The sequence below is a fragment of the Formica exsecta genome, unplaced genomic scaffold (genome assembly GCF_003651465.1).
Source record: "Formica exsecta isolate Colony F162 unplaced genomic scaffold, ASM365146v1 scaffold122, whole genome shotgun sequence".
Classification (NCBI taxonomy): Eukaryota; Metazoa; Arthropoda; class Insecta; order Hymenoptera; family Formicidae; genus Formica; species Formica exsecta.
Genome location: NW_021848556.1, coordinates 2,632,926 through 2,660,719, shown reverse-complemented (window position 1 = coordinate 2,660,719; position 27,794 = coordinate 2,632,926). Strand labels below are relative to the sequence as shown.

Genomic DNA, 27,794 nt, shown 5'->3' with positions numbered 1-27,794 from the left:
CGTCTCTTCCATATTTTTCAACTGTTAGTCTCTAAACTGTCTCTTCTCACTGTATATATTTATTACATTACGAGGGGATACACACGCGATATCCCGGACTCCTCATGATTGTCCGCGTTGGTCATCGAGATATATACAACACAAAAGTTACATAACAATGAGCGCTATGAACATTTTTCATGATCACTGGTCACATACTTACAGACTGGACATAAATAGGCGCGAGAGAAAGAAAAAAAACAATGGCAATGATGGCGCGATGATAATAATAGTTGTAATGATTCATAGTAAAAGATGAAGCTATATATATAGCTGTGTATAAAAATCCTATATATATATATAGGAAAGTAATAAAGTTAAGGGTTCCCAATTTTTACCAAAAGAGAAAAACTTATTAAAACTTTTTTTCTGAAACCATTAAGCTTTTAACGATTCTAATAACTAAAGAAAAAGTTTCGCGTTCTTTCCGTAATTTTCATAACATTATTTATAATCGTGTAAAAAAAGGCATTAGTTTAATATCGGCAAGATGACACGGAAAGTATTATAAAAGGCGCGCGAACATATTTCTCTTTGCTAAAAATCATATGTGAGATCTCATCTTTCTTGTATTTTTCTATATCCGATGCCTTAGTATTATCAGGAAATCGCGCATTTAATTTTGAGGCAAAAACTAAGAAAGAATAGGAATAGATTTGTTATTGATTTTACACTAGAGATATTTCTCTTTCTCCCTCTAAATGTAGGCTATTAATAATAGTATAGCGACAAAATTTTATTTGTAATAAATTCCATTGAAATTGGGGAATATATATCATTTCCGTCTAAAATCACATTGACAGATGAGCACTCTTGCGGTGGCTTTAATTTTGAAAAATAATTTTGATCAAATCTATACTTATTTTATTTGAAAATAACAGCATGCATTCACGATTCTATTCACAAAGGAGCAACGCATGGTATCTGTTTTTAAAAATACTAGAGATATTATATGCAAATATTCTCATCTGATTAAAATAATGCCAAGAATAATCTTTCCTTCTTCGATGGAGCGCCAACAACCTCTTAAGTTTTTAATGCTTATATTCTTATTTATATAATAAGCAACGACGAAACAATTTAATAAAATTAATACAAAATTATTTAATTTATCGAAAAGAAACAAGAAATTATCGGAATAATATCAAATGATATACGTTATCGAAATTATTGGAATAATATCAAATAATACACGTTAGAAGATAAAATAAAAAATCCACGTTTTGCGAACGTTTTGACATTGAAAAATCTTTCGAGTTTTATTTTCCAATGAATTTGCATCGCCTATATAATGTTAACGATCCCTTTCCATCAACGGATAAGGCTTGCCCATATCTTCTTCCGGGATCAACGGTATATATCTCGTCCTAGGATCATTTCTTCGCTCGTAAACGTATGGGAACATCATGGTGGATTTCGTCATCATCCCGACACTCTTCATAGTTGCTTGCTCGTGTCTTGGAATTTTCTGGATATGCGAAGCAGTCGTCGTGGGCTCTGGGATATCGTTAGAATTTGTCGACGAGAACAAATCACCGGTCGTCTCTTCGAAATCAAGCAGAGGTATAAATTTCCTCTCGTATGTGCTTGTGGCAGTCGTGGTTTCCTCTTTGGTCTCGTCGGACATTATATCTTGGGCAGATTTCCGCGAATTATCGATGGCATCGGTCTCCTTTTTCGCTATTTCTTCATTTAACGTCGTTCCACGCGCAGTCGTCGATATTTCAGCGTTATTCTTGAATGTGATCGGTATCCAATCGTCGTCAAGTTTGCCTTTTGCTTTTGAATTCGCGTCCGCCGAAAAGGTCCAGTCACGGCTATGGCCCATCGACCAGTCCAACGAACGCGAGACATTCGAGTCTCTTCGCGAAGGAGCCTTCTTCGAGGGGATCGCCGACTCATCGATCGGCCACCAATCGCCGTCCTCGCGATGAATCTCGGTCGCTTTCGTCTCCGATGGATCGGTGAAATTAGCGTCCGCTACTTTCTCCGGATACACAGCCTCGATTATTACCGGCGGCGCTCCGGCTTTCGACACGCTATACTCATTACTTACGTTTTCGCCATTCTCCATTTGCGACCTCGACTTGAATTCCTCGTGACGCCTCCCGTCTTCGACAAGGCTGAGCGATTCGCCGGATTTACGCTGGTTGATGTCTCTTCGCGAGAGTTGGTCACTATTCGACTGCCGATCGGTCGTCTTGTCGATCTCGACGGAAGCGTCGGTATTCTTCGGTTGCGCTATGTCACCAAGAAGGGGAAAATATTTGGGTTCTTCGTGAGACCGCATACCGGTCATGAAGCTCGGCGTATACTGTGAGATGAAAGGCCATATGGTCTGCCGAGCATATTGTTCGGCATGCGCTATGATGTTCGCAATTCTTTCGGGCAAGAATTGCACGGTGAATGATCTGGTAGAGGTGGACGATGTTTCCTGTATCTCATCATGCTGACTGTCGTACTGTTGCGGCACCGCTTCGTTTCGCGTATTATGCCTGGTGGCGCGCGGACGCAGGATCGGTTCCGTGATTTCGGGCAACTTCAGCGACCGGCCAGTTTCCTTCTTGCTCGGACGTAGTACCGGTTCCCTGATCTCCGGCAAGAACTCTGTAGTAGTGGTAGTGGTACTGGTAGTGGCGGGAGAAGTGACGTTAGTCTCAGCGGCACGCTGCACCGCCGTTGAAGTGTGATAGATCAGGTTGGCGCCGGAGAAACTTCGTCCGTGCTCCAAATCAGCATTCTCCAATGAATTCGAATCGCCGTCATTCGATATATCCAGCACGGTCCACGGACTCGCCATGTTGCGCCGCTTCTCCGCATCCTCTGCGAAAGGCATCGACTCGACGACGCGCAGATTTTGCTCCTTCGTAAACGGACCGAGACTTTTCCTCTGCGGTATTCTGTCCGTTGAGAGGATATCGGATACGGAGTATCCGGAGTCCTTCGTCTCATAATTTTGCTCCTTCGTAAAGGGTCCTATGCTGCCCGGTTGCTGCTGCTTCTCCTCAACCGCTACGCGTTCGAGTGGCAATACCGAGGGTACGGTGGAATTGTCAGTGTCCAAAGGAATGTTGCATTCGCCTGGGTAAAGTGGGAGATAGATTGGACGATCAGATTCCAAAATCAAGTCCTTTTGACAAACCGATAGAGTCTTGCCAAAACTGTCAATAATAGCCACTTTATCGATGGTCCAGGAGACTAAGCCAGATGATATCCAGCCACTATACGCCGTGTACTTGATCTTGAGAAAATAATTAAGTTATTTATATATATAAATCAGAAAATATAATAATTTATACAGTCACATAATGTAAAACTAAACTCGCCATTTTTTGAAAGCTTCATGTTCTACATTATAAAATTTACACTCCGATTTATAATAATAAGAACGGAAGGTAATCTGATTTTAATTATTCTAAAAAAATACCTAAGAAATATTAAAATTTAATTCAACAATCAATTTTAATATATTATTAAAGAACAATATTTTATAATTTGCAATATTTTTTTACAAAAAATGAACCAAAAAACTTCGTCTATAATAATTACATATCTAATTAAAAACATCATAACTTACTTCGATTCCTTCAAGATTAGTGACCGCAGGATGCGGCACAACGATTTTCTGTAAAATGGCTCCTACCAAAAGTTCTTCGTCCTTGCGTGTCATCGCGAACGTATCATTGTAAGAGCCTTTTCCAACAAGCATGACCTGAAAAATAACAAAGATTTTGAAATTTTGTCTTCAAAATTTATACTATTCTTCAGCTACTTATCTAATAAACAACATCCGAAACAGATTCATAAAAATCGTTAGTAACAAAGATAAAATAATCATAAATTTTAATTTAAAATTGCATAGATATGGATATGATACATTGCAAGTATGTTAAAAATTTGCAAGAGAAAGAATCAAATCGATCTCGCTATCATTATTCGCGGAAAGATTTATGTCTGGCGCTCACCTGAAGCTTGCCGTAGCTCTTGACGGACCTTTCGTTGCGACTGTTATATACCTTGATCTGATACTGATGAGCGCAAAAGGGCTCTTCTTCTCGGGTCATCAAGTATAGCTTTCCCCTGGCGGACGATTCGTTGCTGTAATAACCCATATTGCCGCATGATCGATCTATGCTGTTCTTGCTGCAGGGAAAACATTCGCCCTTCAACAGACCCTCATAGCCTTCATTGCAAGGAAAGGCCGGAAATTGGCATTTCGGGCTAACGGAATCGGTGAAGAACTTATACGCTCGCCGATGATTGCACAGCGATTTTCCTTCGACCGCGCTCGCTAAAATGTTCGTATTATTAATTAAAAACCAATTAGTTTTAAAAAAAAACTTTTAATTTTTTTGACTGCGATACATCTGAGAAATAGCGTCATAGAATGCATCATAAAATAACTAAAAATTAGTGTTAGAAAACACGATAAAAATGTAATATTACGAGAGTATATATGAAAAAAATGAGAGACTCTATAAAAAAAAAAATTCTATGGTAAAATGTCGTAAGAAATTCTTACACCAGATGATGTCAGAAACAGCGCCAAGGAAGATGTTTGAGCATCCACTTTGCACTTTTCCGCCATTCGGATAATAATCCACGTCGCCCATGGGCTGCCAAGAACCAAGTCCGCCCAAGATGAGCTGCTCGCCGTTGCTGTGAATAACATCTACGAAATTTGCATCCGTCGCATCCAGACGAACCCTCGGATCCTGCGACTCGAAAAGTGGTCCTGCGGGATCTAATCCTATTTGCATGCAAGAACATGCAATAATCATATCGCAACGTACATATCGTGCATAAAATTCGCATAAAACTTCAGCTACAAGTTAAAGTTATATAAGAGACTTCTCTAAATTAAACTTAAGAGATAATAATCACTGAAATATTAAAAAATTGATATAGTTTTGAAGAGAAATAACATCCTCTTTAAAAATTTTCATTAAGAAAAAATTAATGTCAAATTTAGAAAGAAAAAAGAATATTATTTTTATAAAATTATTAGCATTATATATGTACTGGATTAAGTAATGTGGTAAACAAGTATACTGTAAAAATATTAACCGGTTGCTCTTATAAGTCTACAGATTATTGCACACAGATCAGATATACTTTTACTTAACATGACCGACTACCATTTGTTAAACTCACTCTCGCATCGGTGAACGTATGAAACCGGGATCAAAAACGCAAAAAAGGATATTGTTTGCTTTGATAATTCACAAATTTGAAAAAAAATTATTTCTTGAAAAATCTGAACAAAAATTGTATTGAAAGAAAGGAAGAGAGAAAAATCATAAAAAATATACAATTAATAAAAAAGTATCACTCGCCATAAAAGTAAATAGTCATAAATTACAAAAATAATTGTTTCTCAATCTTACGCGAGATAGCATTGAAAAAAAACAAGGAATATGTTAGTGGAAGAATATTCTTTGGTCTGATAATCTCAAAGGTTTAAATAAGAAAACACCCATTTTATCATCGTCGAAATTCAATTACGTGTGTCCATATAGTAAAAACGCGCGATCAATTCGTCGTGGAAGCCAGCTGTGGTATTTGATCAAAAGGCACCGACGCATGTCGAGGTAAGAGGCGGAATGCAATAAGCATTTGAACGCTTCGAAATAGTTACTTAGCGGGACCTTGTTACAGTTACTCTCGAATAATCGATTATATGCATGAGTTAATGCTCGACAGCCGAAATACCTCGCGCATGAAAAATATGCTTGAAAATCGTAGTCGACGCTTTAACTCGCGCGATGCAAGTACCGACAAATATTACAAACTAAGTGACAATACCGTAACAGAGAATAACCGTCGTAAATGCGCCATATAGAGAACAGATTGCACACGGCACAATAAATTGCATCAACTGAAAAGTTTATTACATGAAGTTCAAATACGCGAATTTTAACAGTTATTGTTGTCTAATATTGTTTTTTAAGGCAGTTCAAAAAACATTTATTTATATTTATTGAATTTTTATATAACAGAAAAATTACGTAACACCTGAAAAAATTGATTGATTCATATTGCAGTTCACATCAAAAACAAAATTTTCTATAGGTGTATCCGTGTATTTACATGAGAAATTAATTTTTTTGTTTTTCAGTATTAAGCTAAATTCTACAATATCTTTACAACTCTCCCATAATAATTTTATCTAAAAAATAGAACAGGAATAAGAAATATATTTTTACATAGAATTTGACATACCTGTTATTCTAGACACATTCCCTAGCTCAGCACCGGCGAATCCGGCCACATGGGCGCCCAAACTAAATCCTATCATATGCACTTTTTCCAACGGCACATTCAAGTTGCGAATTAATTTTGCCAATTGTCGACCCACCAGTCGCGTATTGGCCGCTGCCCTTACATAATTGGGTACAGCGCTGCCAGGGCCCCAATCCACACAAACTAGAATAGTATTATCATATTACGTATACATATGTATATATATTCGAAAAGGAGAGTAATTATTTGAGACGAGACCGAGATCATATTCGGCTATTATATTCATGATTAAGAAAACGAAAAGTAAATATCAGTTGGTCTATCGAATTATGGTTGAATCCTATTGCGTATAAATAACATAATTACGTGAACTATGTATTTAATGCCAACGTTGATTAAATTATTACTGTTAAAAGAGGCATACATTTAATAGATACTAGATCGCTGTATTAGAAGCGATTTAATAAAGTACGGATGTGATATTTTCCACTAGGATTCTTTGTGATGAATATAGATATAATATTAGAATTTTTGCAGATTTATTTAATTACAAGTTTTGACGCGTAAATACCTATATTGCAGTCTTGAATGCTCATTAACGCTGATCTCATATCATATACCCACAAGTGCTGGCAATGACTTCCGAACCCATGCACGATTACTATCGTGGGTAGAGTAGGATCTATGGCACGATGTGTATTGTCATTTATATCATCAGCAGGTACTTCCATAGGGATCGATCTTGCCCTTCTAGTTCCATATATAAGGAATCTATCAAAGGATGTTAAATACTTTACAAAATTATACAATAAATTTTGATTGCCTACTGTAAAAATATTTTATATGTTTGATATATATATTCTGCTTTGCAATTGTGGATTTTCGCGAATATTATCAAAACCTATTAGATAATATAAAAATATAATTCTGTTCTGTAATGATTTGCATTAGCACATACATACTTCTTTTCGCGAATTTATTAACATAAGTAGATATCGTATTTTTCTTTTTACCTGGTTCCGACGTCCTTCGGCGGTGACGGTAACATTTCCAGATAACTGAAAGGCCCGGTATCCTCGAAACAACCGACATCCTCGTAACATATCTTAGACACTTCTCTCTTCTTCCTGTAATGTAGCATCTTGTGAAGCTTCCATTGCCTCATTGATTCGACGACTGCGCGAAAAATTTCCGCGTCGTTCTTTTCGTCCACGCTGTCGTCTAAGGACGCGAACTGTCCCGCTACAGGATCGACAAAAATATTATTATATTATATTATGAGATGATATAACGCATGCAGATATACGCAATAACTGATGTGTTTCGTTCTGCATCACGTGTTATTCTAACAAATTTAGAGTTTTTTAACATTTGGCAAAAATTCGAATAGAAATTATTAAGGAATCTGCTATTTATTTTCTATTAAAAGTTAGTAGTTTACAACATTTTTCCCAAAGATAAACTTTAGAAGAAGCAGTGTTATGAGCCGCGTTCTGACTACTGTCTTTATTTTTTAACTGAATTTTTCTATGACTTATTTAAACGCGTGCTGGTTGAAGAGCGTTTCGGTCGATGAAAATAGTAACGGCTTGCCCGGTCAATGGCTTATGGCCGCTATTGTTATTAGCCTAACACCTGAATAACAATCTACTGGAACGCAATATGCCAATATTTTACACTTGATAAATTTTTAGGTATTCCCGTTTTTAGACTATATCGATTATTTGCTACTAATGTTATCGGTCATATCTCGGAATTCAATTAGAGTTCGTAAATTAAATAGTTGTTAAATTTCGGCGAAAAAAGTTTTATAGGAAAAAGGAAGAGAAAAATTGCAAAATAGTTAATAAAATTGAAGGGGTATTTTCTTAAACGGAATCAGTAAAAATGTCACTGATTAAAGCACTAACAAGATTTTACCGAAAATTAGTGAGTATTTGATAGATTTTTAGTGAAAACACACTCACACTTTGTTTTTTCGTCTTATGTTTCATTGATAATTGATAAGATTTCATTGAAAAATCAACCATTACCATTAATTTTTGATGAGATTTTACTCTATTTTTAGTGTTATATTTATAATATTGAACATATTTATATATTGAAATAATATACCGTATGAATATACTTATTACATCGAAGCCATTACTTATATCAGTGATAATACACTGATTCCAATTAAGAGAATAAATCGTAAGTATTTTTAATAATAGCATTTTTTAATTCTATTAGATACGTAGTATTACATAGCCGTTTATGAATGCGAGTTTATTTGATTAAAACCGTTGTAAACTCCTATTTGATAGACGTTTCTCATCAATGTCGAAAGTCTATTATAGCATAAAAAACTTTTTTTGCGCGCTTATAATGTGGCACAATTTACATAAAAACGACCGATAAAAAATTGCAACTGACGGAAAGCGCAAAGTGTGCGACGTCTCATTAAAATCATCGCGCGAATGTACTTAAATGCCATGATTTACATGTTTCTCATGTTTTACAAGTAACGACTTGATGCCACTAGAAACGTTAACACGGAAGACGGTTAATCGCTAAATGATAGTACATCATGTGACAAGTGGACGCCTATCATTAAGACCTCGTGAGAAAGTTGGAGTTGTCAGCGCGCTTGTAAATTCAAATATCTTGAAGTGCACACATTAATGCGTAATAATAATATAATTTTCTCTGAGAATGTATCTGCCACTTGCTGTTACATAATAATAGCTTAATGCCATAATATTGCACAACGATAAGATTGTTATATAGAAACTTTATATGTTATATAGAAAGAGAACAAGATCTATTCTTTGATATTGACATGTCACAATATTAGTTATTTCAATTTAGTGTTTTCATCAAATACTAGATTTTCCCAAAAATCTAACATTATAAAAATTGGAAATCGAAATGTTATAATATTTTTTAAAATATATGTGCATAGGTTTGCATATCTCCAATATCAGCGCTAAATAATTATAATATTTTATAATTATTTTGGAGTGACTCATACTATATGCTTCAAAGCGGTTGAAATAGCACTATATAAATATGCATTTTTGCGTGTAAATTTTGTACAAAATTGCAATGTCCATCTCATTTAACTTTGCAATTAACTTTTTTTCTCGATAAAGACTACTGTAATCATTTAGAATGACTTCGGAAATTCTCTTATTGCGCATATAATATTACGCAAATATATCTACGCAATCGCCCGATAATTTTATATTTAGTGACAGCCGCAGCGATGGAAATTATTACTTGCATCTTTCGAAATCGTTTTTTATCTATAGATTCCTGAGACGCGAAACTACTATGTTCACGTCCTTTGATTATAATGATTATTTGACAGCGTCGTAAGTGGCTTATGGTTTTCCCTCGATATATTCTGCGTTGACATAAAAAAATAGATAGGAAGTAGATTATCGCGTACGTAGACCCGCTGAGACTCAGCTGGAAAGTGGTGACACTTAACTCTTAGCGCACGGTCTTGGACGATACATTTGTAATGACTGCGCGCGAATTTTACGTCACGTCACGTACATACAGAGTGTCCCACTTCTGCCACATTATTTTTTAATGACAGACTCTGTGGCCAACTTGGGGTCGATTTTTCTGTGACGAAGAATGTCGAGGCATGCATACTTTTCCATTACAGGGATTAAAGATAACGGTTCTCTATGGCAAACTAAGCTGTATTCTTCGCTTAGGTTCAAGAGGATATGACTTCAACAAAATTTTAATTGGCGTCTCAATTACCAAGTCATATACTTTCCGGATATGCAAACCGCAGATTGGATTATTTTCTACCGTTGTCCTTTACCATCTCGAGCGCTTGACATGGTTAATGTCCGTCTCTTTGCGGGCCAAGAAGTTGTCAGTATGTCCTGAACTTACGACCCAGATCTGACCGATTGTTGTCTTCAGAGTGGAAGGAAAAAGAAGAAACGGAAGTCGCGAATCTCTAACGTCGAGTGTATTGCACTCAATGAAGAAGCTGTAGTGGCTTAATGAAGTCATGGGAATGAGTTGACAGACTGATTGACGCACGTTCTTATTATGATTATGACTCGTGAAAACAAAGTCAAGACTGGTCGAGATACCCGTTTCACGAAGATCGAAAAAGAGTAAAGGAATCAGCGTCGGGTTTGTCTTCGATGCCGCCAGACTAGTCTATCAGATTGCACGGGAGAAATTGGCAAAAGGAAAATCGGAAAGGCCTCCGGGGGATCTCCCGGTCGGAAGAGAGTATCGACCATCGTGCGATAATGACTTAGGCGAGCGCGTCTCTCGACTTTTTGCTCGCTTCACAAAACGAGCGGTGAAAAAGGGAAATCACCCCGATACCACAGATAGGGAGAAGAAGAGATGTCTACAGCATAATTGTATAACTTGTTTACGAGAAGAGCAATTCACCTTTATTTATATCGGTATACTTTACAATTTGACTCTCGTGTTAATTCCGAAATGAATGACTTATTTATCTCAAGCTAGATATCGCACTATAGTGCGATTATGTTTCAAATTGCTTACTTTCGCAATCGATGACGCAATGCCCTAATTATCTGTTACTGCTTCATGTAGAAAAAAATGCACGCGGAAACTCTCTCGATTATCTCTCTATTATATCTACAAAGAAAACCTATCGGTAAAGATACGTTCGTAAATTGTTCGAAAAAGAAAATTAAACTTTTGATCGTAACAAAGTTCATTTCAGAGAGATCGACGATTTAATAAAGACCGATCATTAAGTTTATCCAATATCCAGCGCACGATTTATGATAATTGCCTTACGGTACATAAGTTATTCTTACAGAACCGTTCGATAATACGCGCTTTTTTCGCTTCTTCGTCATTTATAATGAATTATTTCCTCGTTCGTTTATTGAGCTAATTGTGAGCTTTAAAGATAAAATAAATATATGGGATAAGATAAAGACGGGATATATATTCTTACTGCGCAACGTTGTTAATTAATCTTTTTCTGCTCTTATTGAGCAAATACGAACAAAAATACAAATTACCAAATTTCATTGTTAAGCAAGAGAGAAATTATCGCACGATCAAAGTTTCGGCATTCGAACCTTGCATGGAATCTTATCAGCGATACGATTTCATAGAAAAGTGTCGTGTGTGCAAGGTGACCCAGATTCACCGCCTTTCCCTTTAATGAAACTGACCCAAGACTAGACTAATTACAAGAGGAGCATGTGTGTAAATGTTTCTTTTTTTCACGTTTTACAAGTTACAGTCTACGGTTAGTCTACAAAAGTGTAACGACACCTTACATCTGGTCCGATGGAATTTCATTGTAACGGAAGTTTGACTCGTCGAACATCTGGCGAAGGAGACCGTTTCTTCGTAACAGATCGATACTGGCTAATTCGCGATGAGCGTGCGAACGTTCCTAATTGGGGAGAGGTCGGTTAGATGAACGAGATCACATCATCGAAGAGAAGCAGAGTTAACGGTACGTCAGAGAGGCCGTGGCTCTTTAGAACGGGACCCGAAGAGCGTTCCTTTGGTAGCTTTTACTAGCGAACGAAAAATCCACACTTGCACGCGAGTCCACATTTGTTGTAACCGCCCCGAAATCGGCCGGTTCTCAATACAATTTCGTCGCGTGAACTAGTTGCGTCCGAAAAGTAGCATAATGTCATGCGAGAGCATCGTGAAGAAGGTGATTCCTCACGATCATACGACTCATTGATCATTTCGACATACTGTTGATCGTCATCTTGGAAAGCGAAATGTGTCATATATGGCTCGCCTTTCGACGTCAGTCGCATTTTGTAGACCGTATTTCGTTGTCATTTTGAAAATGACGGATTTATAATTTATTATTGCAACAACTAGTAATTTTCCGATATATTATTTAACCACTTTTGATATTTGAATAGTTCGTTATCATCTGATAAATACACATCATATTGTCAAATTCGATAATGATTTCATCGCCTATTTTCTTTCTAAATACTTAGATCATTCTTCATTTTCGATCGCTAATTGTAAAGTGATTATCGAGAAAAGATCGATTCGAAATTAAATGTGTCGCTATGAATGTATCATATTACATACGCAAATATGTATAACTATGTTACAAAATCAGAGAGTAGTCAGATGAAGATTGTAATCGATCGAATAATTGATGGGAATGACGTGATTCAAATGCTCAACGATTCACGACATGAATAATTACATATCGGCGAATTCGCATTCTATCTGCACGCGATCCAGGCCGTGATCGTAATCTCGCGTCACGTGATCTCATTTTCAATACAGAGTATCAGGCCTATGTATATAATTCCTGTCATCGAGGAATTATTCGCGCGTTTCCGCGCGATCCTTCCCGCACCGGAGAGGAATAATGATCGTCAAGCCTGTCTCTTCGCTCTGCTTGGACGGCGTGAGAACTCGAGACTGGGAGGAGGTCGAGAAAAAGAAGGAGAGGAGGAGGAAGAGGGTCGAGACTGGGTAGGCGATCTCAAAATCGGCTGGTGACACAGTTTCCAGGTGGCTCGAGGTGAGTGAACTCGAGGTAAACGAGCCCGACACCTTCGCGTTACGCCGATACTGTATGCACCTGACAGAATGCCTGCCTGGAATGGAATTGTCGTGCCGATTCGCCACACATACAGATACACTCTTGTTGAAATGTACATAGGTCGTGTCGACATCAAATTTACTCATTTCTGGTTTGAACTCGACTTCAGTGCGTATTTTTTAAAAGACAACCTTGTCTACCGGTATCTAGAAACCTTGATCTTTCAGTAATTTGCGTTCGATTTCTCCTCGGCGATAGTATACTCCAACTTTTAATTACTGATGAGAAGTGTAATGTGAGAAGAATTTCTGTATTCTGGAAGCTTTTTGGTGTCACGAATGGCTAATGATATTACAGTCCTAAAATTGAAAAGATATGCGATATGTTTTTACACATTATGCGGGCTAAGAGAAGAGAAATGTTTATATTTTTTTATTCTTATTCATAGCTAGGAGTGTTCACAGAAGTAAATTATATAAGAAAGTAGAACGACAATAAAGGATGTTACAAACCACTATGGACCATACGTCATATAATCCTTTGTTACACGGTTACGTTGAAGTACCGTTATCAAAGTTTTGATGCGATGCGCTTTATGAGCACAATGCAAACCATATATATACATGCAAATGTCCCGATTACGCGTTTGGATATTATTAGTAGTTTGGATATTATTAGCAGACTCCTTTATAACTCGCACGCTAACAGAGGAGGCCACACACATTATCTGTCACTGAGTAAGGTCTGATTTTTTTTCGAATAAAGAAACATGCACACGCACATTGTATGTAGACGACTTTGAACTTTACACTTATATCTGAATGGTAGAAGAGACCAAGTCGATTAAAAATTATCGATCTTGACACACATTTATGTTCTTGTAATAAGAAGAAACTTCGTAAACCACAGGTTGTAAAACAAATCCAGCCGAAGCTAACTTGCAAATCACCGTATCTGTGTTTAATTGATATCTCATGCTTACACGATATTTGTGGGATTTAAAGAAAAGAGAGAGATACACGATTTTTTTTCCCAAATAAAAATATTCTCATCTCAGTGTGGCTACGAAAATTTCAATTTTTCATCTTCATTACATTATTTGAACCAAATCTGGCAAACAATCACTTCAAACTATACTACAATGAAGAATTGAATCGTGGGAAAAGAGAAACGATGAGAACGCTTAGTCTAATCGTAGGATCGGTTGAATATTGGTAAATCATCTCGCAGCTATCCCGCAGACGGCAGACAGACAACAATTTAATATTTCCAGAAGAATCGCGCAGAAAATGTGGGCGCGCCAATACGATAACGGTCAATGAAAGTCATCGATTCTTTATAGCTGCGCCTTTTGTGTTTCACCGAGTGGGTGAGAATATGTGTAATAAATCTTTTCTCAAGGTCTCCATCGGTGCCATCGTAATCACGTCGATTACAATGCAATCGGCGTACGAGGAAAGCATCGGGAGAAAATTGCACGAAACTGGAACATCGCGGAAATTGATGTTTAACAGTTAAATAATGGTGCGAAGTCTTGTTTATGCTCGCGATTGAAACTTCGCGCACGATCGCTTTCTACGTGCTCCGATGAAGTCCGAATTATTGATGCATAATTTCCGGCAACTCGAACAATAGCTACATTAAAAAAAAAGATCAAATCCATTTAATTAATCCATATTTGCATAACATTTCACTCTCAGAATGAATTTTTTTTTTAACTCAAAAGTTAAAACCGTGTAAGTTACGTGAGAAAGAATTCCAAAAGAAACTGAAATTTTCGGCCTCCGTTATTAAGGCTCGTTAATGGCTACTTTCGGGAAAAGAATGTTTTGAAAAGAGAATGACAGAGGAGAAACATAAAACCGAGAACAGATATGATCATTTATTACGGTGTTCATTCTTTCCTAATTTACGTGAGTAATGCAAAAATGTATATGCGAAATTGTAATCAAATCCTCTACTATAATCTATGAGAAACCAGGCATTTTCTTGCAGCAAATAAATTAAGCCGGCATTTTTCAAAGGAAATCTCTTGAAACTAATAAAACCGCAAATTATTTGTTTTATTAAGTTTTATTAAAACTTTGTTACTTAACATTCACTATTTAATAACTTTACTTTCTTTTAATTTTTATTATGACATAATATCTATTATACTTATTATTAAGGAAAATTTATTTTTCCATTTTTCAATGTAGCATGTTCGTAATATCTTCGATTATATTTCTCTTTCGCTTTTCTTCACTTAGAAGATCCTGCTTAATTGCCTATCACAAAGCAAAGTTGGACGAAGCGTAACTGAATTAACGAATATTAAATATGATTACCGAGTAATTAAATCAGTGATCAAATAAATTGCAGATATTTATGCAAATATATGTCTTAATAGAAAAGAAATGAAAAAATGAAACGAAAAATATTTTATTGTACATAGGTAGAAAATCGCATCTTTAATATTTTAATAATTAAGAGTCATAATTATTTAAGAATTATTTAAGAAACCTCAAAGTCGTTAGCCGCGGATGGAGAGGATTCGTGACGAGAGTAGAAAAAGGAAACGAATATTGTACCGGAGAAAGTACGGAGTCCAACATCGACTCTAGAATTTCTCGACTTTACAAATACACATATACAGGCTATTGCATGTTTTTTTTTTTACAAATAAGCATGATATTATCACGAATAAACATCACGTCTCTTCTTCATTAATTAGAAATTTGAAATTTGAATGTTTGGACAGGTGAAAAATACGTACGATAATTTATAGTCCGATAATTTATAGTGTGTTATTATATGAAAGAAGGAAGTGATAAAATGTGTAATATATTTATAGAAATTTTATATTGTAGACCTCTTCAAAACACAAATGCGACGTGCCATGCCAAGGCATGTAAAGAAAATATCGATAAATCGAACATTTTATTTACAAGACTTGAAAAACAGATAGACTGCTATTTCGTTTATAACGCTCGTACGAGCAAGCCATTCAAATAGAAAGTACGAATTAGCGATTGGAGTTCTTGTCCGCTCGCGTTCATGCTAAGTGCGTTCAGCTAATTTTACGGCATCTTGCGAGAAAGAGAGATTTTTTTTGTATGTTTTGGAATGACATTGAGCTCACCGCGATATTTCATCACAAGATTGCGTCTTCGTATCAAGCGTCGCTCTTGTCGCACAATCTCTTGCTCAATGTATCCAATGTCATCTCGGAGAGGAACAAAGAAACTGCGGGATCACGATCGGGGCTACCGTTATCATCAAGCAAACCGTTTCCGTTTGACGACGTGACGGACAGACTGAAAATAATTGCCCGCTTTTTCTTTCGTCGTTCGTTCTCTCGCGGATTTCAGTGTCGTTGCGACCGACGGACCGAAAACGTCACGGCACGTCTTCCGGAATTCGGGCCTCGTTAAACATAATTATGAAACGAGCTAACAATACGGTATAATGCGATCGCGGTGGCAGGAAGCTAGTTCATTTCACGCGACGATAAAATTGCTATTACGCAGATGATTCGATAATCAGACGCCCCGAAGTTTCCGTTTATTTAGACGTAATCCGCTTTCCTTAAACCATTTTATGATCGTTGATAGTTGCGTGTAGTACGAAGATAATACTCGTTTTGCAGTTTTATTATATCTGCAGCACACACACACACACACGCATATACACGCGGAGACCTTCCTCTTCTTATTTAAAATCATATATATATATATCTATAAAGAAATCTTTTTTCAATTAATCCTTCAGAAATACATCCTGATTTTTTGTGTACAGTGCTTATTAAAGCCAAGAGAGGAAAAATCTTTCTTTTATATTTTCCTTGCATCAAATATAAATCCTTAAAGTTATATTTTCCTTTTAATGAATAAATCATTCGATGAATAAATCATTTATAAAATAATAGAATAAGTGTAAATTTTCCCCGAATATGCGCATTAATAATAACTTGCGTAACTAATTATTGCACAAAATTTTTTTCTAGCACATGCTCATGTGCCATTTCAAAGTGCATCATATACGCTTGCCAACGAGTTTGCGCAATAATCTTTGTTGTATGTGTATATGTGTATATGTATGTGGGCCACTTCACTCCTTTCACTCTTAACCATGGGGGCATCGGAGGGTTAATGACCATTGATGATGGCTCTCGAAGATAATAAAATTTACACCAGAACGGATACTCGAACCTGTCATTGCAAAACCAATCGCTCATTTATTGGCTATTTTGTCTTTTTCTGCTTTGACCGTTCCACAAAACCTCGTGGGTGGGATAAAGTGGAACGATGACCCAATTGGCAGAGATCGGTTAAAATATCGATAAGTAAAATACGATAAAATAAAATACGATAAGTAACTATTAATCTTGATATTGCGCAGAACAGGAATGTGTTCGATATATTTTGTCATTTTACTTCGGAGAGAGAGAGAGGAGAGTAAATATGCAACATCGATCCTACCGATGAACAGTTGTAACTGATCAAGTCTTTACTCAATCATTGAAAAGCCACTTCGATTTAGTTATGCATCGCACACACTACTGACCGTTACGACCTAGATGGAAAGAGTCAACGCTTTTGGAGAACTTTCTCTTTCGATCCCATTGAATAGTTTTTATTTTTATTCAAAACTTAGTGATAGTATGCAAAGACGTAATTAATTGCGAATCATGCTGTCATTCACGAGACTAGTATCACGCGTAACCGATTATGATGTTGATCAATGTTTGTCGATATAAAAACTTTATTTATCACATCGTGTTTATAGTATTCCATATGTTAATTTCGATTTAGCATTAAATGCGCAAGGGTATATTTTCCGCAAGATATTATCTTAATATATTGAAATGGCAATTATCTATCGATAGATAGATAAATAGGTAGCGCGAAATGACTCGACCTAATTGAAAATGAGCTATGTGCTCTTCGATTTGGAGAGATAAAATCTCTCGAGCGTGTCGGTTGTCTCTATCTTCCTCTCTCGCGTTACACGAGGAAATTAATTGCTTAGAGAAAGGCGATTCCAAGCTACATACTCTGTAAGAACAAGATTAAATCTGCTATGCCTCGCGGAATCAAAAGAAAAGATGATTCATACAGGGATTAAATCCTATCAAAACAACGTTTCGTCACCAGCAAAGTCCGATTACGATCAATAAATCAATAGACAAAATGATGCAGCAATATTTTTGTATGAATATATAAGAGTATAAAAAATAGTACCAAATGACGCGAAAAGTTTGTAGATATAATGTTACTTATTTAATCTCACCAAAAAATGACTCGAGGAGGATCATTAATAGCGGAGAAAGAGAGTGTTACCAATTAATTCCACGCGCATTTCGCAGTAATTTCGGTATTTTTAGCATAATTGAGATACTGTGAGGATTATAACGAGAATCTGACTTTCCTTGAATTGCTAAAAAAATTTTGTATTGTTAAAGAAACACTTTTCTTGTTTTTTTTTCACGATAATTTTTGCGCTTTTACGAGCGTAAAATGGGTGCATATAATTATCGCGATTAAAATTATTTTACCGAGATAACCGACGAAAGTGATTGACCGCAGTTTTACGGGCACGACCATAACAAGCAAACGCTTTCACGGAGATCGCGAAATATCACACGTTGAATTTTTATTGAGTCCTTTATTAACAAGATCAACAATTCATTCACAGAAACCTAAAAAATTATATTTATTCTCAGTTCAGATAGAAACAAAAAAATTAGACAAACTTTCAAATATCGTAAAATTTTAGAAGAAAAAAATTGAATATATTACAAAGAAATTAGAATAAATGTTTATAAATTAAACTTTATTAGAAACGATCTTCATTGTACTTTATTATATTAAATAGCATGATAGACCTGTATATTACTTTCATGATTTCCTGAATAAATTTTGTGAGTTATTGGTTATTGATAATATTTATTATGAATAATATTTATTCGTTGTTATCATGTAAAAACTAACATAATAAAAATATTTCCGTAAAATCTAAAATATTCTAAAATTTTCATGTCAGAATAAATTAAAAGACTATCCGCCGATATAAAGTCGGAAATCCATCGCATCATTGCGCGAGACCTTCTGAGATCATATTGCATTAATCTTTGACGTATCTCACGTGCGTGCATATAATATTAGTACACGAACGCGTCGCTTTCACTACTGTCGGAGTAACCTTTCTGAACGCTTCTTGCGGCAACGCGTCCGTGAAATTTACACGTCATTATACTTGAAATTTCTCTCTCTCTCTCTCTCTCTCTCTCTTTCTGCTGTTAATTTTATTTTTGTTGATCCTAAAAAGCGCACAAGCAAATTTACAAATAAACGCGATAAAAAAATTTTTGTCTCTAGGAAAGTAATATTATCAATGCACTTCATGCTCGCCTTTTCGGATCAACATATTTTTATACTTACAAGTTTTTAATCTTTTTCTTTTTTCTTTATTTCTACCGCTCGTATAAGATAGATAAACTCATTATCATGTATTATTTTGGCACACACAAGTTCATCAAGAAGTTTTGCTTATTTTTATACTTAGATAAAATTGTACTCAAAATTGCGAGAAAATTAAGCGACAATGACATCATATTTGTACGATAATGTTCTTTAACAGATAAATGTACGACACACAATAAAACTTTTTGATATTAAAATTGCGAAATCGATTGCGACGCACGGATAAATTCGAAACTGCTCATCGAGATGCAAATTTTTACGCAAATACATTCAAGCGCTTCGTTTCTTCGATGAATCTACGAGTGTTTGGTTAAAACGAATTATTTTCCCCAGCCGTTTTTTAATAACAGTTGATGTAGGGTATGGATGATGACTATTAACTTGTTAATAGTTCGTACAATACAGAATACATTAACATCACAAATGTATCAACCAAAAATTAGCAGGAATTTATCAAAGTATTTCGACTACTCAAGGAAAATCTTTAAATTAAACAATTGCACATTATATATGTTATTACCTTTAGAAACTAATAACAATGACGATAAAAAAATAATAAAACAAGTAGTATTTATTTAATACTATTTAATTTAAACAATTTAGTCAAATATATAAATATAGACAACGCGTATAAACAAAGCCAAGCTTTTCTGATTGTTTAATCGCAAAACATTGTTGACTCCGTTTGAACCATTAATATATTTTTAATTTATTTTTGCCATAATTGCACAGAGACACTAAACATCTATTATTTTTTTTAAATAATCATTTTTGATCTTTCTGGTTTAGAGACAGAGTTTAATATTATAATAATTGATGATTCTTCTGTGAGCAATATACTAGAACTAATTCAATGACTTGTGTATCTCGCTGAATCTATCGAAATTGAATTTTTAATAAAGCGTATGGTAATGCTTGTGTGGCACACATTTTAAGGATTAATACCTGCATTTCTAGTTTTCGAGAAGGAAATTTGGGTCGTAAACATATGTGTACTTGAAAAACCTGTATATACAGATATATACGTGCCGTAAAAAATGGCATTTAAAAGGCGCTTATGCAGATTAGATGGCCTTAAGTGTTGATTCGTATTACACGACATAACATGACATGACACGACAAAATATTCTTTTATTAACATTAATTCATATTGAATCTGCAACGACTCATAAAGATAGATATGTTCATACTTGCAAAAGATTATTTTGTCGTGTTGTATATGTGAATCAATCTTTAGATATTTTTTAGACGTTCAATCTGTATAATTGTGATCTTTAAAAATCTAATACAAATTTTTATGTCATTTGAGTCTAAATATTATTATCGTTTTTTATATAACTTTATATAATAATAATATAAACAGATGGCAAGAAATCAGTAGAAAATTGAAAATATATATACAATACCTATAGAAATATTGCTTACCGATAAAACTGATCCATTGTAATATCCAAAGAGTCAGAAGAAGTTTGCCGATCATCTCACGTCTCTGGACAATCCCGGAAACCTCTTTAAAAGTCCATCATTATTATGGACAGTTAGAAATCCATCGTGCCACGGTAGATCGCATCAGGATGATACGAAGACATCAAGTTTGCTTTCTGTTTGCGTTCTTACTGAATTCGGCGAAAAGATCAGCAAGGAACAACTAAATGCTCTATCTCTTTCGCGGGAAAAAGATCCCGATAAATCCTTGTTTTCCTCACAATCTGGGTAATTTTCTCTTTTTCTTACGAGGTCAATTTTTTATTCGCCTTTTCTAATACATTGATATTAAGAGATCGCCCCATTGATAAGAACTCTTTCGAAAGTTTGCGTGATAGTTTTCCGATAACCGTGCAATTAATGTAACAAGATCAAATCGCAAAATGGGAACAATTTCCTCATCCTGTTTATCTTCCTCTTTCTTGCGGTTAAAAGAAATTAAAATAGAAATAGGAAAAGCTACGTCGCGTTGTACATTCGTCGAGTATACTCGATCAGACGTCCGCTTTCTCCGCCACGAAAGAGCCTCGGATCCCGAATTCGTCGCTTGCGCAAACTCGTTCTTATTACTAACGTCCTGACATATTTGCGACACAGGTACGCGATCACTCGTGACCGAACAACCAGGTTTCACGTTCTCCTGCCGTATGTCGGGTCAGCCGAAACGCGCGCCAATCTCGAGGTCGAGCGAAAAAAGTTAATCGATTTTGCACATTAATGATCCTTGGACGCTCTTTTTTTTTTTTTTTAGCGAAATCACCGTGCCTGAAATCGATTTCTCGAAACGGCATAAACTCGCGATGCAATTTTTCACGGTGCGATGAAACCCGATGCGCGCCTCGCGCGCGCCGGAACAGAAACGAGGAGAGAGAGAGCGGAGCCGTATGCGGAGTTGTTCGCGAGCAAGGCCTGCAGGAGCATGAGAGTTGCTGCCTCGTGGCCTACTATAACAGAACTGACTCCTACCGTAGTATTACACCGTCTCTTTACCTGTACCATGAGCAGAGAACGGTGTTAAAGCGCTGTGTCTTGCGACGACGATCGGTCGGTCAATTGGTTGGTTCCTCCACTTCGCGGATTCTCCTCCACTTTGCGAACGCGATAACGCAACCATGGAACCGTATTTGGGAGTAACCAGATAGGGTGCTCCCTTTCTCTCCCGCTCTCTCTCTCTCTCTCTTTGGGACTTCAAAAATAATACATCAAAAATATTTGGTAGTGTTAGGAAACTTAAGCCGTTAAATTAAAAATATTCAATGTAAAAGAAACATCAAAATGTTTTTAGTATCACTTTTTTCCCGAAGATGCAGGTTTAAATAATTAATAACGCATGTATCATGAACATTCATTGTTGCACATGATATGTGCTGATACTACCACACATGCAATTGTGATTATGTTTTTGCAATATTAAGAGCCGTGTTATTGCAACGCGCAAAGACAACTTTTTTTCACAAGGGATATTATATTATGTTTGCAAAATAATTTTGTACTATTTACATTAGTAACATTCAATGTGCTAAAATAAGAAGTAGATAATTATGTAAAAAGTAGGTAATAAATTGCGTGTTACAATAGCATAAGCGTTTCGCTCTGTTGCAAGTTGCAATTTTATCGTGAGTTTATCTAAGCTTTTTAACAATAGTATTTTTTTTTTATTATATGCTTAAAATATTTCATCTCGGATATTACTATTTTGGTACTAAAATGAATTAATAATTAAATACAATTAAAATAAAGACAACAGGAAAAAATTTTGATGATAAATATATGAAAAAAAAAATTTTTACATTTTCATTAATTTTTTTTTTTTTTTAAGAACGACTATTATATGGATTCTTATTTTATTACATTTTATATTAACATCACACAATTTTATATTAACATCACATGATTCTATATGTCAATAAAAAATTCGCTTATTATCATGGTGGAAAACTACGCAAACTGCGTAGTTTTTTTATCTAACATTTTAAATTAATGTTTAAAAAATTGTCGACGAGGGTCATATTATTTATTCTAAATATACTAGGATTATTATCAGTTATACAATATAGTGGTCTGCTCGCCTTTTCATGACGTCAACTGATAATCGATCCTATTGTGTCGAGTAATGAACGTATTAATAATGTTCGTTGAAATAAGACATTCGAAACGCGCTTTGACGATATCATCGTATGCTAAACGCGTTTTAGCACTTTGTAGGTGGCTCATCTATCCCCCATATTGTTGCCTAACAATTTTCACACTTCTGTCGCAATGATGATTTCACCGCGGTCGAAAGTGCTCGCAATAATTATGTTTCGATCGACGCATTCACACATTGTATCACGCATCCCTAGTTGAAATAATTCAATATGCTGGCAACGTAAAATTTTCCAATCGTGTATATTATGCAATATGAAATATAATCGATACAATTATGCAAATAGTTAAAAATTCTAGAAAATAATCTCTCAATTCTTTAAGATTTTAATAATCATTTGGCATGTTTCTTAAATCATCCCGTGCGCATATATCGAAAGTTTTTTACATTAATAAATTAAACTAAAAATGTCATCAATCTAGAATCTTTTAATCTTTGTTATATTTAAAAAAAAAAAACACACACGTATATTCTTTTTCCTATTCAGATAATTTCTATTTAGAAATCGAGTAAATGCAACATAATATCATTTACAATATAGCTTTATGTATATAAATATGTATATAAATAACATTATTTGTCAAAATCGAAAAAAAATCATGAAAAATTTATAATATATTCGCCTCGTTCATCTCTTGCAAACCGAACGAGTTTTTAAACATCAGCTGTACATTTATATTAATCCATCACTTTCGCTCGCCTTCAATGTAACAACGAGACTTTCAATCATAGCACGTCGTCGAAAGTTCATCCGCCGTTTCGTCCGGTAATTATTTACGGTTAGCGCGAGGACGAAAAGTGCGTTCCGTAGTGCGAAGGCGAGAATCGGAGAAAGTCGCAAAGGAAATCGCTTTAAAACAACCGATATGACCATCGTCGGTCGTGACAAGCCTCTCTTGTCACGCGACATACCGCAGAAATGATAGCACACGTGCGCCACTTGTAAAAAAATATGCTATCGTTTAATAACAGGGAATCATATCGTATGTTCCGATGTTAGACCTCGAATCCTGTAAAATGTAGCATGCCTACACAAATGGACTGGCATTCAATTGTCTAGCTGTATAGTTAGCATAATTAGTAAAGTAATTCGAGATGACTACTATAAAATAAGTATCAAACGCGAAACAAACATACGATACAATTGAATCGAAGTGACGAAATTATATTTAACGAATATTTAATATTTATTGCAATTCTCTCGTCCACATTCGTCACAACGAATTTTCACTCGCCCAGCTATGCGGTTCCCTCATCCGGATGTGAAAACAGGTTTATTGCCCGAACGATTATTGTCCATTGAGAGAAGAATATTATTCGAAAGCGGTTCGAACCCGTAATCGATTCGATTTCCGTCGCGTATAGTCTACTTTCTTTTTCAGACAAGTTCAAGGACGTTCTGAAGGAAAACCAATGAATTATTATATTCATTTTTTTGGGTTTCATAATTCATATTATTAATTTATATTATATAATATATCTTTTATCAACTTTTATAATTTTAATAGTGAGATAAAAATGAAACTCTCTGTTGGAAGCAAGAGATTAATATTATCTTGCATAATTGCATCTTTATTGTGTTATTAATTTGTTATTGCGCTATCATAAAGACTTACAAACATTATTCTATGTTTGTAGAACAATTATTAATATAATATTTGTCATATTATAAATGGTATATTTTCTATTTTATACAAGAGATATTACTTAAATTATTAAGATACAATTCATAGTATTGTCCAATGTTGTCTAACATTAGATTTGTTCACTATTATGTTATGACATATACAACACAAAAGTTTATAATAGTATTTACATCTCCTCAATATTACAGAGGAAATAGGTATGTAATATTTTAAATATTACTTAAAACTAAAAATGTACGAATAGAAAGAATCTTTGTGTGACTTATAGTTTTATACTTTGATGTAGATATAGCATGTATAATACAATTCTCAGAAATGCTTAGATACAATCACTTTTTAAAATTGAGATACCTGTTCTCATCAAAGCTGTCTTCAATTTCCTCAGTTATGACTACCTTCGTTTTTGGTTTACGCATCTCGAGTCGCTTCTTTTGTTGTTCTGGTGTAAGTTCTCCAACATTTAACGGGAGAGTTATTATCTTTCGCGGCTCATGGTACTCGATCTCTATACTACTTCCATCTGGCAAAACAAGAATTGTAGGATACGTTCGTTCGTATATCCTTCTGTGCTTCTTTGTGATCGCCGCTGTCCAACAATTAAGATTTCTCTGGCCTATCGCAGAACTGCCAATCCGTGCAAGTGAAGCAATCATTCTGAAATAAACAAATATTTATGCTTATAGGATTATAAATGTGAGACTTAGATATATGTATCTTTACATATATTCACACAAAAATATATAATAGAGCCTAATAGTAACAATCCTAAGACATATATAACGAGTAGCTTCTCATAATTACAAATTATAATTTAAAAATGCAATTGTACAACTTAAAAATTCATATCTTCTTCATTTACGCGTTAATATACAACATAATATATAAATAATAAAAAATATTTTTTAAATTCACACGCATTACACACAAGTATCACATTGTTTTCATAGGTTATGTTGTTCATCGTATAACCATTAATGAGGGAAACATTACATAACACATTACTTTTAAATCACTCCAAATAATTTCGCACTTATTAAATTACTCTCTTTATGTTTGTAAAACATCGATGGAATACACTTGAGAATAAAGCAAAGTCCTACCTGTCGTAACGATCGACGAGACGAGCGACTTGATGCGACGACTTGAAGTTCTGCGCAATCGAGCGATCGAGATGTGACGTTCCCGCGCGATGAATCGCAGGCTGCGCGCGCTGCCGGTATCGAATTGCGATTATCAGAGTGTGGCGAAAGTTTGGAAACGCGCGACATCGAGAGCGCTTGTCCGGGCATTTTTTCATATTTTTCGAGTGGTGCAAATACACGGACGTTGCGTGCCTTTGCGTGCGATTCGTTTCTGTGCGTTTCCACAAGAAGAGTGTGTGTTTCAATGTCAAACGGCGTTTTTCTCTCGACGTCGGTGGAGCAGCGTCCGAATTTCTTACGAGACGATGTAAAATAATGTGCGATGAGACGATGAATGTCGATCGACTCGCGAAAAAAGAGATGCTTCGGCTTGCGACAAATATTATCTTTTAAGCGTTCTGACGGGGGGGTAGCCACAAGCGAGATATATTTTTATACGCTGCATCCGCTCTCGGGTTTCTCCTGACAATGACCAGGCAGGTGGATATACTCGGTACGATTCCTGTAAGGAAAGGAATTACGACACATTCTTTAGGTACATTTAATAGCGAGCGGCAATTTTTCGGAGATTTGTCTCGATCTCCTTCCGATATGCTTAAAGAAAAATCTCTCGCTAGCTATCGCCGTTAAAGAGTGCATTAAATTGAGTTAGTAGAATTAGTCGGGTTAGCAAAGTTATAATTAACCCGGGAATTAAAATGGCCAACTTGTCTTTTCATATACTGAAAGGGAGAGTTTGCATAAATATAAACGCGGTTTGATTTTATATTTTTTTATCGTTACAATTCAAAAAAGTACAAACAATTTATTTTATAATAATTATTCATACATCATATAATAATTATTCGCACAATATTATTTATTTCATAACAGAGTTGTGAAAAATTATAATATAAAAATAGATTAAATGCAATAGTGAAATTTATTTATAAAACTAATTTCAAAATAATTTATAGTATAAATTTATCTATTAAATTATTTAAATAATTTATTTATCATATAAATAAACAGCAAATATTATACAAGAAATAACGTTTTTATATATTATCAATAAAACTTTTAAACAACGCAATATGTATTATCTTTATGTATTAATTCGTAATGTAGAGACAAAAGGATAGGCATTTATTTCCCGGGTTAATGATGAAAACATACATACATACGCACTCATTCAAACAGTATACGGGATTGCACACACAAAATCGTATTTATTAAACATTCAAACTTATTTGAACCGGACTCTCCCAAATTGTAATATTTACTTAAAATCACTGTTGTCTTTCACCATCGTGCAAATTGAAAAAGACTTGCCGCAATTAAATATAAATATCGAATAAAAATCAACGCAAAACATGCTTCATGCGTATATTATCAATAGTGATCCTTATTTATCTTGCTTTACACAACATACAACATTTTTAATATGTAATATATATACTTTAATAATATATTATACATATTTTAAATACAATTCGATAAATTGTACAAAACAATGAAAATGATGTTTTATATCAAGATAGAATTGCCTGCATAAAATATGCAATTTTATAATAATAATATAAATATAATATTTTGTAACTTTTTTTTCAACAAAAATTTATCTATATATTAAAAAATCTTATCAAATTTCTACATATTATTACTATTTTAATATAATGTTTTAATTTTACATTTTTGGTGTGTTGTGTTGCATACTAAATAAGATATTTCATAATTTATAAGTTATTTTTAATAACATCAAATGTATAATTTAATTATGCAAGTTTCTCATAAGATTGCATTATTTATTTAAATTTTTTCTCGTATTTCAATTTGCGCTAAAATTATCCATTATGATCCTATGAAAATATTTCACTTTATCTGTCCAATTTAAGATCTAATCAAATTAGAGTTACAAATTAACATTTAGAAATTAAATAAACCATTTTTTTATCGTTACTATAATACCAATGAATATATATGCTTTGATTTAAATGTTTAAATATATATGTACATCTAAGAAAGATATTATAACACAAATTAATATTTTTATAAAAGCATACTATGTCTCTGCCTCTTTTACATAATCCGCGCGTGTTCGGGTAA

At 34.8% G+C, this 27,794-nt stretch overlaps 3 protein-coding genes across 4 annotated transcripts in view; all 3 read right to left on the bottom strand.

Annotated features, from left to right (window-relative positions):
• Positions 1 to 334: 334 nt before the first annotated feature.
• Positions 335 to 22,447, bottom strand: LOC115244579. Its single transcript, XM_029822329.1, has 8 exons — positions 20,716 to 22,447; positions 7,296 to 7,524; positions 6,854 to 7,053; positions 6,262 to 6,465; positions 4,562 to 4,789; positions 4,005 to 4,330; positions 3,617 to 3,751; positions 335 to 3,280 (listed from the first exon to the last, which is right to left on the bottom strand). Exons 1-8 carry the CDS (start codon positions 20,768 to 20,770, stop codon positions 1,334 to 1,336), a joined length of 3,324 nt encoding a protein of 1,107 aa, XP_029678189.1. The 5' UTR covers positions 20,771 to 22,447; the 3' UTR covers positions 335 to 1,333.
• Positions 22,448 to 24,466: 2,019 nt separating this feature from the next.
• On the bottom strand, positions 24,467 to 25,993 carry LOC115244660 (39S ribosomal protein L55, mitochondrial). Its single transcript, XM_029822498.1, has 2 exons — positions 25,668 to 25,993; positions 24,467 to 25,221 (listed from the first exon to the last, which is right to left on the bottom strand). Exons 1-2 carry the CDS (start codon positions 25,862 to 25,864, stop codon positions 24,897 to 24,899), a joined length of 522 nt encoding a protein of 173 aa, XP_029678358.1. The 5' UTR covers positions 25,865 to 25,993; the 3' UTR covers positions 24,467 to 24,896.
• Positions 25,994 to 26,002: 9 nt separating this feature from the next.
• The window catches only part of LOC115244643 (cystinosin homolog), a 24,265-nt gene continuing 22,473 nt past the window's right edge, over positions 26,003 to 27,794 (bottom strand). For both annotated transcript variants that reach the window (XM_029822469.1, XM_029822476.1), the window contains one exon: positions 26,003 to 26,211. In XM_029822469.1, the coding sequence (XP_029678329.1) occupies positions 26,142 to 26,211 (70 nt within the window). In that variant the 3' untranslated portion in view covers positions 26,003 to 26,141. The remainder of the gene's footprint in view (positions 26,212 to 27,794) is intronic.